Source organism: Macadamia integrifolia, chromosome 11 (assembly GCF_013358625.1).
Source record: "Macadamia integrifolia cultivar HAES 741 chromosome 11, SCU_Mint_v3, whole genome shotgun sequence".
Taxonomy (NCBI): domain Eukaryota; kingdom Viridiplantae; phylum Streptophyta; class Magnoliopsida; order Proteales; family Proteaceae; genus Macadamia; species Macadamia integrifolia.
This window is the reverse complement of record NC_056567.1, coordinates 21,039,686-21,053,382: the sequence shown is the minus strand read 5'-3', so window position 1 is coordinate 21,053,382 and position 13,697 is coordinate 21,039,686. Positions and strand designations below refer to the sequence as shown.

Here is a 13,697-nt window from a genome sequence, read left to right as displayed (position 1 = left end):
CCCCCCCCCTCCCTTTATCCGTTGCAGTGCTTTAGAAATAAGTTCTGTTTCTCTTAATTGAATTCTTATAGAAAATTTCTTTTCCTTAATAATTTCTGTAAAAGCTCCATTTTTACATATCAAGGATCCAGTTTTCTTGCACGCAAGGGCTACAAAAAACAGCTCTTTAAGTAACAGATATTTCTACCAAAAAAAAAAAGTAATATATATATGGTAAGGTGATAATGTTTCATAGCAATGATTGCTGCCATATATTTTGTACTATTTTTTTCTTTCTGAAGAATCTGCCAGGTTCCATGGGGTTATTATTTTGCATACACCATATACTACCTGCCCAATCTCATAACACTAGTGGTTATAAACTAATGATCAAATGAAAGAGAAGTTAGAATGTTCCTATATTCTTTCCACATTTTTTTTTGGGAGGGCAGGGAGGGGGGGTTTGGGAGGGGGGGGGGCTTACCATCTTACAAATCCCTGAAATTATTAACAAATCTCAAGTAGAATAAACATCGCACAAATACCCACTATATAATATAGATTATGATTGGTATCCAAAAATTTTTGACCTGTTCATTTTTTATTGGTGTCCACCACTTAAGACACAAGCAAACCTGAATCCCAAAGGATATTTTGTGATAATACCTACAGCACTGGCATCCTCATCCCAAAACCAAAATGGTGGACAAGTCAATAGGCAACTCTCTTTGGAAGAAGCCCACTCATTTATAATTGAAAAAAAAAGACCCTAGACTGCTGGCTTACAAGTCAATTGGACAGGTTAGCATCACTGAAAACGTGTTCATACTCTAATCCCCTTAAGGACTCCCCAAGGGACTCCCTAGCTTGCAGGCCAAGCTGCCCAACTATTGGCACAGTCAACCACCCCAAGGGAGCCAAAGAAGACCTTCAAAAAGAGCCGCCCGTACAGATGAAGTGGAAATAATTCAATAAACACATATAGGGTGATCTGTTTGCAAAGTAAATCCATTGCATTGAAATACAGTTTCTTATTTAATACATTAATGGTATGCCCATGTACCAACTGCCAAAACCATTGGAGTTAAGGATTTTTCATAATTAATTTCTCATATCACTATGTAATATCACTCTCCTTGCAATTGAATATAGAAAAAAACCCATTGAGGTTTGTCTCAATCTATTCAAGGCTTGGAGAATATTGAAACTCTTTATGAACCAATATTGGGTTACCATGTTTTCTGGTAACTAATATTCGGTTCCCTTGTTCACTAGGATAGATCTCAAGTCAATCTTATCTATTTCTTTTCTTATCTTCTATACATGTATAGCCATTGGCAATGTATAGCATATGGGCACCATCTCCTTTTATAGATCGATATTTCCACAGATGTAACACAAGCTAAGATTAATGAAAGATATTCTCTAGTTCTAAGACTCTTTAAGAGAAAAAGAGAAACTCAAATACTCAAATCATTATCAAATCTCCACTCTATCATTGTTCCACTCCATTGCAAATTAATAATAAATAAAAGAAAACCCTGAGTGATCTCAATCCCTAAGAAATCCTACAATTAAGCTCTATTATAAATAAATAAAGAAAAATCAAATGGAAAACAGGAAATGCTAACAATGAAACAAGAAAAAAAAAATCAATGTAAATTAATAAAATAAGGTTCTGGCAAACTTGGTGCCACTAAGTAATGAAAATTGCAGGGCCGATCAACTAAGTGACGTTGGAAGTTGACCTGGCAATATCCAGGATATTTTGGCGGTCGAACGATTGCGTGTTTGTGCATATGTATTGCTCCTTCATGCGGTACATCATCTAATCTCCTCTGGGTGAGCTCTTTGAGACTATTATATATCTTGTTGACGATATCAGGGTTTCATTATTTTTGGGTGAATAGACAAATATATTCAATGATAAGTAGAACAAAGGCAGAGTATATGATTGTAACTTTAGTTATGGTAGAGCGGGTAATGCGATGGTGAAAATTGATGAGAGAAAGATTCTGTAAAGTGATTATTTTAGGTATCTAAGCTCATTCATAAGTATAGAAGGTGATATAAAAAATAATGTTTCACAAAGAATCAAAATAACATGAATGAAATGGAAAGGTGCATCTAGAATGTTACATGATCTATGAATTCCCTTAAAAATTAAAGGAAAATTTAATAGAAATGTCATATGACTGACTATGTTATATGCTGCAAAATGTTCGGTAGTTAAGAAGCATCATGTAGATAAACTCAGTGTAATAGAGATGAGAACATTGAAATGGATCTGTGGCAAAACTAAGAAGGATAAAATAAAGAATGATCATATTAGATCTAATTTAGGCATAGGTCCGATACATGATAAGCTTGATCATGAAAGTTGTTTGAGGTGTCATAACCATGTTCAATGGAGGCCTTTGAATGCGGCAGACCTAAAATAAACTTGGAGAATTGGTGAGGAAAGACATACATTGCCTAGGCCTTGTATAAAGTATAACCTCAAATAGAGCTAATTGCAAGGCAATGATCCATGTAGCCAACCCTATTTAGTTACGATAGAATTGAGTTGTTGTTGTTGTAGACATATATATATATATATATATTCAACGAAGCGCCAAAATATAGAGAAGCTACCTAGTTGGGGGAAAGAAGACAAATATCGCTCCTTGATGTAGGTAGAACGTATGATCTCTTTCTGTGAGCTCTCTAGAACTCCTTGATGTTATCATAGATCTTAGGGATTGTATAAAAAATGATAATAGAAATCCTTCACTCATTTCAGCCATAATATGTTGTATTTTACTGAAATTTGTAAATTTTTGTGCTCAAAACATTTTATGTTCATGCTTAACTCAAGAAAATCAATTAATATTTCTGAAATATCAAATATTGCCACATAAAAAAAAAAAAAAAAAAGAAGAAAAGAATAATGAAATGAAAGCTTTGTTGCATTTCTTTGCAATACAATGTAAAAATTCCTAAACATTTACTACATGGTGGACAAGAATGAATGTGGGTGGATCCATGTGATAGAGAACTTTACAACCATATCCAATGTTAAATTTCAAATATGAGACAAACGTGTGGAGTGCCACACTGCCATGTCTAAAGTGACATATAAGGGTGAAAAAGGAATAAAAAAAAAAGGTGATGAGAGATTAGCGAGGAGAGAGAGGGAAGCCAAGACCATGACGAGTGGTAGGGAAAGTAATGAAAAATGCACTTCCAATGAGACCAATCCCAACTGGTAATGCTGTGAGGACTTCCATTGTTTCATCTGATGGTGTTGGGTAGAAACAATTCTCCACATTCTGATCCAACAGTGCAATAGCAGCAAACACCAGTGTTGACATGAAGGCATGTAAGAAATCAATGAACTTAAGCCGAAATTCTGAAGCCTGATCAAGAGGAACAGTGATAGACCCATCAATGATCCATAATCCTCTGAAGGTAGCTATTCCAAAATGAACTGCTCCTTTATCATCCCTGTAACTATCAGTATAGGAAGATAGAAAGCAAGATAGACCACAAAGGATCACAAGGCCTGCTGTCATGAACTGGCTGGCATCATCACAGTAACCTTGGTTACTGAAGATGGGAGATAGAAGTTGGAATGCAAGAACTGTTCCTGTGGGGAGGAGATTGGCCAAATGAGCTGTGCTTCGAAATGTCTGGCTAATGACTTGTTGTATTAAGTTAGGGTCAGGTACTCTTTTTCTACGAGGACTTGTGAGGTTTGATGTTGAATCACATAGAAGAGGTTGATGTTGTTGATCATGATGGTGCCCTAGAAGGGGCCTATGTTGTTGATCATGATGCCTTTGTTCTTCTTCATCCATGATCTTTTTCTTCTTTTCTCCTTCAACCTTGTTCCCCATCACACACTTGAGCCTGGTTTTCACAATTCTATTGGGATGGGAAGGTAGAGGGATTGATGTGTATAAGTAATGGTGAGAAGAGAACTTGGTCAACTTCTTCTTCTTCTTCTTCTTTGGTTTTGTTTGGGGTGGGGGTAACCAGAAACGTTCAATTCACACCACCCACGTTGTTGAGACATCAGTGGGAGGACTATCATTGGGGAATTATTTTTCTCTTAGTTTTAATGGATAATCACCCTTTTTTCTATTTTAATTATAAAAAACAACTATATAATCCAAGCATATTCTGTTCTAAGTCTAACATGGAAAATTATTTAAAAACTTTGTCAAAGATTTGATTAATCCATTAAATGGTTTTGTTATTATCATGACTTGCTTCTGAGTAAAGATGATATTATTACTTCCCTTAAGATTAAAGTAGAGATGGTCTGGAAACACCCTATCTAGCCACCGGCTCAAATTGACTATTCATTCCCTCACAAGGCCTGAAACTATGCACGCATTAAGAATGATAGGAGGCATTTTCTTTGCCTCCTATCAGTACTTATACGTAGTAGGCGATGTGAAATGCCGAATTTAGCCATCAAGAATGCATCCTCGCATGTGTTGGGATCTTTGGAAAAAAGAAGAAGTGAAATTTGGATTTCCTTTGAAGTGTCTCAATTATATCTCCAAAGCCTCTCAGCACTTGTGCAGGTGTACTCCCTTCTTCATCAATGGAGACTAGGGTATAGAACCTTAGGTACGATAGGAGGGAACTAAACTCAATTCTCATTTCAAAATTTGTATGGCTGTATGATCAGAATTTTTTTTTTTTTTTTTTTTAACTTGAGTGTGTGAAGATTTTGGCACGCCTTATATTGCCGCGAAGATTTCTCGTGTACTTTCCATATATCGTGATCAAGGTAAAATTAGGTTGGGAAAGTGGCCAAACTTCCAGACAATTGTGTGGAATCCGAAAAATGATTCTTTACACCAATCAAGATCCAAATGATATCGGTTTTTAATGACATTTACTGATAGGCTAAAAATAACTTAATAAGGCCATCCTAAGAGTTTTGACTTAAATAGGGAAGATTCAGAGATTGAAATAACACTAGGGAAACGGTAATTTTTGCAAATGGCGTCAGATTTGGATGAGATTTTTCCTATAGGTTCAAAATGGATATAAAAGGCTATTCTAGGAGTTTCGAGTCTATTTGAGAAATTTTGGGTGGTAAAATAATACCAGGGGTAAAACAATCATTATCTTCGGAAGAGACCCACAAGGTGTCAAAATGTAGTGTCTACAACAACTTTTTACTTCCTAATTTTTTTCTCTACTGTTGGAAAATAAAAAATGACAATAATCCAATTCCCATATCCTGGATTTACAATTACAACTTTTACAGCCGTAGCTTAGAAACTTTTTTCACAGCCTCAACATCATCAGAGGACATTTAGACGCGAAGAACATGCCATGCCTGAAAATAATATTTCTTTTCATTGAAAATTGCCAGATAAGCATGATCAGACATAAGTCAATAGTATTGAGATAAGTCTAACACCCTTTACAAATGTGATCTCTCACAGGTTTATATTTAAGGATGTGCCTGGAAAATCAAGATTGTATATGACAAGAAAATACTACACTCCCACTCAATTCATGGTTTATTTAATTACTAATTTAAAAAAAAAAAAAAATTATGGCCAAACAATCTGATCATTTGATCAAATCGGATGTTCTATTTCCTAGAAGCTCACTTGAGATCAATAATAGGTCTCAATAACTTGCACACCTCGATTTTCTTCTCTAAGAGAAGTGAAAACCTCTAGCTATAATGTTAACTATGGATAGTAGTTTTAACAACTTACTGTCAGAATCTCATCATCATTACTAAAGGTAAAGATTTTAGCAATAAGGTCCCGTTTGTTTAGAGGGGAGTTTGGGGTGAGAATGTCTAATTACTATGTCCCACATGTTTGAGGGGTTAAAAGCAGGGAAAGTAAAGTTGGAGGAACGGGGTTGAATGAGAACCATTTAATTTTATCGAAAGTAGTGAAGAACACTAAAAATTCCTGTGTGAGTGGCCCCAAAGAAGTAAGAGTAGTCGAACTCAGAACCGCACACTCCGATAGGCGAAGTGTCCCTTGCCAACTCGGTAATTATAAAAACGGAAGTGTTTAAAATGACAACCCTATTGGTGTATTTAAAACTAGAGACCTTCATATAATTGTCCTTTATCATATTTGGATCGGGCTCCTTTGTAGCACGCGATAGAGCATGTAGTATTGATCCAAGGGCTGAGAGTCCTCAGACATGCAGCCCAAGGTATGGGCACGAAACCAAAGGAGCTCCCAGCCCTTGGATCTACACTAAACGCTGTGTCGAGCGACAAAGGATTCTGATCTATCTTATTTTAAAAGCATTTAATGCAGTTCTTTTTTTTTCAACAATGATAAATTTGTCATTTCGCACATGAACCACATTAAATTTTGCATTAAGATGACTTTCAAAATTTTGAAAATTCCTTTTTAACCATAAATTAAATATTATATTAAAAAACTTTTGGGGATAAAATAAAGAAAAAAATAAGATTACAAATTTATTGACACCAACCGTGGTTACACATAGCGAACCCATTTACTAAAACAATAAGATTATCTACATACCTCTTGACTCTCTTATCTCCTTTGAAGGCTTATATATGAGAGCGGCTGATGTTTCATCATTTGTGGACAAAGAAAATGAGGTCTAACATGAAATATAAGAGCTGGTCAAGTTAGCCAAGGTGACTTGCTATGAACCACATAAGGGGGGAGGGGGGAGGGGGGAGTTAGGAGGAGGGTGCAAACACGAGCATGGATGGGTGAGTGGAAGACAGCGATAGGTCATTTGTTAGTTGAAGAAGACCCCTTCACCCTTGGGAGGACATAGGCAAATCATCCTTGGCTACCAAACACAGCTCTTATCTTCATGTAAGACCCCTCTTCCTCTCATTCTCAAAACCAACTTCTCATTTCATTTCTTTCACTGTATAACAAGGCCAATGACAATGCTGGTGTTAAGGAGCCTCAATTTATATAGCCAACTTTAGGTTGTGTGGGAGTGTTTTTTCCTATAGCTTTTATTTTCGTTTTATCTTGAGAGAGAGAGAGAGAGAGATGGCCTACTTTCAGATGTGGGCTGCCGTTCCATTAGGGAATATATTCTTGAGAATGAACGAGGACCAACTCACGTGTTGACTTCTGATATTTCCAGTGAGAGCTTCTCTCGTTCGAGAAGAATCAAGAAGAAGAAGAAGAAGAAGAAAGGGGGGGGGGGACTTGTGATCGAAAAGGAAAGAAGAGGAAGAAGAAACGATCCCAAAGATTTCATTCTTGTATTGCAACTTGCATTTGCAGCCCACTTACTCTCTCGTGACCGTTACCTCTTTCTAAGGGTTGTGGTAGTCTGGAAGAGAAGAGAAGAGAAGAGAGAAGAGGGTTGACATTACTTGAAAGGTAAGTTGCAGAAAGGATCTGATCGACTAAGAAAAGATTTGACGATGAGATATTGACCCAATTAAGTTGGTATTCGGTTCTCTAGAATATGAAATGAGATGTTTGACTTTGTGGTGTCACTCAACACTCACATCAGGAATTCCAATTACTTCCGAAGGTTTTGTAGCCAATGACTCATTGAGGAATAACGAATATTGTTCTCATCCACATGGAGGTGTTAACTTATCATCCATTAAATTGATGGTTCAGTTCTAGACCTCTATTTTAGAACCAATTATTTAATGAGACAAGTTGGTTCTGGGATGTGTCTCCCAATGGTTCTAGAATTGAAAGACTCCTTTGAAACCGTCAGGATTGTTTAAAACTTGCATATAATTTATATATTTATTGTTAGTGATTGGATTTTGGAGTGCTTAGTAATTAATGGAGATTTTCTATAAATATCTTGATTTGTATTTGTACTTTTATTATTATATATGAATGATTATTTGGTTATTTGTATGCTTACATACTTATGAATGGATATTTGATTATAAGAGAGGGTTCTTAGAGGAAGCAGTGTATTCTACACACTCTCACAATAATTATTTTTATTTAAAATAATATAATAATCCATATGAGGAGACACAATATTTGCCTTAGGCTCAGAGAGCCTTTTCGTTTTGATTATTTACATTCATTGGTAAATATCTTGGAATTCTAAACCTTCCCACCAATTAATAAAATATTATGTATAAACATGTGGGTTTTGGTCCCGATTCTTGAGGGCTGGAGCTGATTAGGAGCTGGAGCAATTATCCATAGCCGCGCCAAAATTTTTTTTTTTTGGGGGTAGAAATAACCGCTTCAATTTGCACCCTTAGCTGGAAGTAAGTAGACCGATTGTAGTGACAATAGAATCTGATCCCATATCTTCATGGATCGGATTATACAGGGGTTAAGTGAGAATCATTCAACTTTAGCCAAAAACGGTGAAGAGAACTAAACACCGTGAATGGCCCCAAGGAAGTAAGAGGAGTCGAATTCAAAACCACACGTTTCTTGAGGCGAATGTCCCTTATCAACTCTGCCATCCCCTTGGGTTTAGGCATGGCCTCCCTCTCTCTTTTTATAACCCTCGAACTTATCTGGTTTTAAGATTCAGGCCCAATGATAAACCTTGGTTACACACAGTCACACTTAATCCGTGTAACATATAGTCGTGGGGAGACTCAGCCTAAAAAAACTCTCTCTACTTGTGAAGCTTGAAAAAGTGGCTGCTATACATTCAAATCCTTTGAAAAATCCTTTCTCCGGCTCTGTTTTCTACAACTCATCATTTTATTCTTCAACTCCTCTCGTTCTCTCTCCCCTCAAATAAAGAAGAATTCGATGCTTTCACTAGAACCTCCCTTTTCCACCTGCAAGATAAGCAAGATCGGAAAAGTCAAGAGTTTATCGCTACTGCACCTCGAATCTGTTTCCCAAATTCCATTTTCCAAAAAAATCAATCACCATTACAGCCAAGTCATGCTAACTTTCATGGCTGAAAGCACCTTAATGTCCGCCTGCAACACCTAGTAGTTTAACCCAAAAATCCTTACCTGCCGCACAAGTAAGGGTGTCCCAAATAGGATCCATTTAAGAATTAAGATGCATGTTTCTTTATTTAGGGGTAATAGTTAATACTTAATAGTATTATAAGAAAAGTTTTCCATCATCCAGAGTGAAGGGTTTACCATGAATCTACCATCAAAATTACCTCCTCCCTCTATTTGTTGGAGGTATCAAAATTCATTCACCGTTCCCAAGCATCCTTCCAAGTGTGATGATGAGCATCGGTGAAGGAATTCCTCCTTCATCTTGATTTAAGGAAAATTTGATCCTAATTTTTGCAAGGGTCTAATTAAAATGAAGAACTAACGTTTGCGTTAAAATAAACATTTATATTTGAGTGTTTAGGATTTTGATGGGCACAAACTGTTAAGGAACCAGAACTAGAGCTAGACCATCCCATTATTAAGCGATACGAAATCCTAATTTTTGGGGTCGTTCACTATATTGGACTGTTTTGGGATTGACCTCCATGAGACTAGAGCCGGGTATTACCTAGAAACGTTCCATTTGACACCCTTATGCTTACATGTGCACGTGGCTATAGAGACATAGTCAGATCTGGAAAGCCATACGGAGGGGAACCAATCCAAATAATATTATTCTAATCCAATAAAGGTTGGTTGCGAATTTAACATTATTTGAAATGTCTCAACAAATTAAGTTTTGAAATGACGAATATCCATAAAGACAAAAGGCAATAAAGATTGGACCCCGAATTGATCATGCTGTTGATTTAATTTACGATGTAAAGGTTCATTTGGAAGAGAATTGTTCATTGTATTACATGGAAGAAAGTGTTTTGAAACTGACCATGTACCGTTATGATTCGTAGGTTAAAATTTTCATTTTGAATATTAATTAGTCTGTAAAGATTGAACTTGGATGTTATAGTATGACTATACATCAAGTTAAGAACTTAACATTTCTCTTGACATTTGAAAATTTGGATTAAATGAAAGAATGTTGACTAATGTGACCCAATTACCACATCGATCCTTGTAGTTTCTATGATTTATATATAGGACACTAATTGGTTGGTCACTTGAAAGCATTGTAACCACCCTTAACTACCCTTGGTGGAAGCTCACTAGGAAATGGAAGATAGATGTATGAACCTAAGGACCAAGGCCTTCTCAATATCAAGATCTTGTTACCTCTGGCAAAACGTTTCAGGTTAAAACAAAAGCATGACGGAATGAGTTACAACATTTTCTTGGGAATTTTTAGTAAAGGATGGCCCAAGCACCTAAACTAAACCTTCCAATTAGGGGTGTCAATTTTAGGCACTGTTTGATAATGTTTCTCCTGTTTCTATGTCTAGAAATAGCAGAAACGGCTTTTCACGTTTTCAGAAACAAAAATAGATTTTTCATGTTTGATAAACCTGTTTCTCGAAAAGTTTTTTGCCATCATAATGCCACTAAAAAATCCAATAGTATCATCGGATGCCCAAAAGGGAGAGAGGGTTTGGTTTCCTCTTTTAAGGTTTAAATAGTTGAGAAATTTATTGGGCATAACAACTTTTTTTTTTCTCTAAAATTCGTTTCTAGAAACGAAGAAACAAGTCAGACTTGTTTCGTCAGAGTCATTTCTAAAATTGTAAATAGGTATAAATTTTGATTTATGTTTCTAGAAACGGGTGAAATGAAACAACTTTATCAAACACTTTTTAGATTGTTTCTCTATTTTGGGAACAAAAAAATGTAGAAACAACAGAAGTGAAACGTTGTCAAATGGTACCTTAGTCTTGACCCAGCAGCCCAATCGAGTCCCACCATTTAAACCTCAAACTGAACCAACTTGATTAATAAACATGTCAGCCTCAAGCCAAGCATGTTTATAATTGATTGTTCTCGGTGTGAGTATCATACTTATTGGTGGCATGACCAATTATGAGCCCGATAGAGCCCTACCTATTTAGCTCAATTATGTGGAAAGGCTTTCGTTTTTTGAACCATTTTATCCTATTATATATACATATTCTACCCCTGAAGTCTCAAACCATAAACATAAAATCTAAAGAGTAAAGACAAGTCCCCAACTTAATACGACATTCTAAGGATTTTTTTTTTTAGGCCAATCCAAGGCCCAGTTTATTGGTATCACCTTGCAGACCCACTTTACAGACTAATTTTAGGCATGGTCTATTTAGAGCCTATTTAAAGTTAAACTGTCCTGTATTCCATTTAAAGCCCTCATAGAGAAAGCTCGGTTATAACCCTATTCGGACTGACTGAATGTAAACAGAACCATACCCTCACAATGTAAGCTTGAACCCTAAATAGTTAAACGAGCAAACATAATGCAGGGGGTGAAATTAGTCAAGTCTGGTTAGGCCTGACCGATTGATACCCTACTTCCAAAAATATTCTGCATGTAGTAATTTGAATTGGAAACCAAGGCTTCAATATAACATGCTATGTGTTGGTGTTGTCGAAACACTGATATTCTAACAAAACAAAAAATTTTGTTTCAGTTTGTTCTCTATTCTATCCCATCTTACTGAATGTCTTGCTTTGCCTTATCCCAAAATATGATTCCATTTGCTCTCGTTTCTAGAATGGGTTAAATGCTTGTTCTAAAAAAAGGCTTACCTCATTTCTTGGAGAAGAATCTACTCCCCTATCACCAAGGGTGATCTACGTCTAAGAGATGTTAACACTTATAATAAAGCTCTTGTTTTAAAACTGGGTTGACGTTCCGTAATGAATGAGATTCTCTCCGAGCTCAAACTATTAAAGTTAAATATTTCCCGAATACCTCTATTTTTGACCCGATTACCTTGAAAAAGAAGGGATCCTGGATCTGGAATAGTATTGGTTCTACTCCCCCTTTCTACAATACATGGTTTTTGTCAAATTGGGCTTTGTAAAACTTCTTCTTCTTTTTTCTTGTATGATCCTTGGATACCAACACTCCATGATCATCGGATCCCTCTAAAAATGTATCATTACTAAATATGATAAAAATTTTAAGTATCTTATACAATCTCATGGGATCACATGGAGTAATGATCAGTAAAGATTCATTTTTTAAGTTTAAAAAGTTTACTTTCCTTTTCCCTTAAATTTTCCTTACAATCAAATACAGTCTTTGATTTAAAAAATTAAATAAAAATTACATAAAATGTTTGGATACTAAATATGATAAGAAATTTAAGTAATTTATACAATTACATGGGATTATGATTACAAAAGTTTATTTCCCTTCAATTTCCCTTGCAGCCAAACATAGTTTGAGCAATTAGCGAGGAGAAAGAGGGAAGCCAAATCCATGACGAGTAGTAGGGAATGTGAGGAAAAACGCGCTGCCGATGGCACCGATCCCAACTGGCAATTCTGTGAGGAGTTCCATCGTCTCTTCTGATGGTGTTGGGTAGAAACAATTCACCACATTCTGATTAAACAGTGCAACAGCAGAAAAAACCAGTGTTGACATAAAAGCATGCAAGAAATCAATGAACTTAAGTCGATATTCTGAAGCTTGATCAGGAGGAATGGTTAGAGACCAATCAATGATCCATAATCCTCTAAAGGTTGCTATTCCATAATGGACTACTCCTTTCTCATCCCTGAAACTATCAGTAAAGGATGATAGAAAGCATGATAGACCACACAACATCACAAGGCCTGCTGTCATATGTCTGCTGGCCATATCACACTCACCTTGGTCACTGAAGATGGGAGATAGAAGTTGGAATGCAAACACTGTCCCTGTAGGAAGGAGATTGGCTAAATTGGATGTGCTATGAAATAACAGGCTAATGGCCTTATGTATATGGTTAATCCGATCATGGTCCGGGGATGGCGAATGCCGTCGTTGGGATGAATGTCGTCGTAGGAGTGGCCGACGTTGATGATCATGATGCCGTGATTCTTCATCCATGATCCTGTTCTTTTGTCCTTCAGCCATGCTTCTCTGATCACTCTGGAGCCTGGTTTTCACAATTCTATTGGGAAGGGGAGGTAGAGAGATTGATCAGTATGGGTAATAGGGTGAAGAGAAGAGAAGAGAAGAGAAGCTCAAATCACTTTCCTTTTATAAACAACTAAGTTAATGTCATCCACCATATTATTTTATATACCCTGCCAAAAATGTGATCAATCCAATTAGTTGTTCTTATCATTACTTGTTATAGTTTTTTGGGCAATTTACATCAACCTCCCATGATGATTGTCTATATTACATCATCTTCCTAAAAATCCATTTATTACATTTAAACCCACCCAAACTAACATCGTGAAAGAAGTGTTAGTTTTTGAAAAGGAAAAGATGATTTTACCCTCTTCTTCCTCTCCTCTATTTGCCCTGAACTCACCCCTCTCTTCTCCTTTCAACCTTTTCTCTTCTCTCACTCTTGCGATTGCCCATCCCTCTCTCTCTCTCTCTCTCTGTAAAATTTCTGTCTCTCTCTCTCTCTCTGTCTGTAAAATTTCTGAAATTTTGGTTTCAATGGCAGCCCTGATCGGGTAGAAATCGTCTGAAATTCTCATCTTGTACAATTCCATACAATTCCACCCTAAATGGCTGACACGTGTAAATATTCCATATCTACGGTTCAGATTGTATTATGGTTGTATTATAGTTGATTAACATTGTATTATGGTTGATTAATCTGAACCGTAGATATGGAATATTTACACGTGTCAGCCGTTTAGGGTGGAATTGTATGGAATTGTATGAGATGAGAATTTCAGACGATTTCTACCCGCCCTGATCTCTTGCATCTTCTCTTCCTCGACGCTTCTGTCAATGGGTCTC

General features: G+C 36.4%; 2 protein-coding genes across 2 annotated transcripts; both read right to left on the bottom strand.

Annotated features, from left to right (window-relative positions):
* Window positions 1-3,137: 3,137 nt before the first annotated feature.
* Window positions 3,138-3,857, bottom strand: LOC122092979 (protein DMP4-like). The gene has a single exon (XM_042663266.1). It carries the CDS (start codon window positions 3,855-3,857, stop codon window positions 3,138-3,140), a length of 720 nt encoding a protein of 239 aa, XP_042519200.1.
* An 8,178-nt stretch (window positions 3,858-12,035) lies between these two features.
* LOC122092978 (protein DMP4-like) lies at window positions 12,036-12,848 on the bottom strand. Its single transcript, XM_042663264.1, has one exon. It carries the CDS (start codon window positions 12,846-12,848, stop codon window positions 12,180-12,182), a length of 669 nt encoding a protein of 222 aa, XP_042519198.1. The 3' UTR covers window positions 12,036-12,179.
* Window positions 12,849-13,697: the final 849 nt, after the last annotated feature.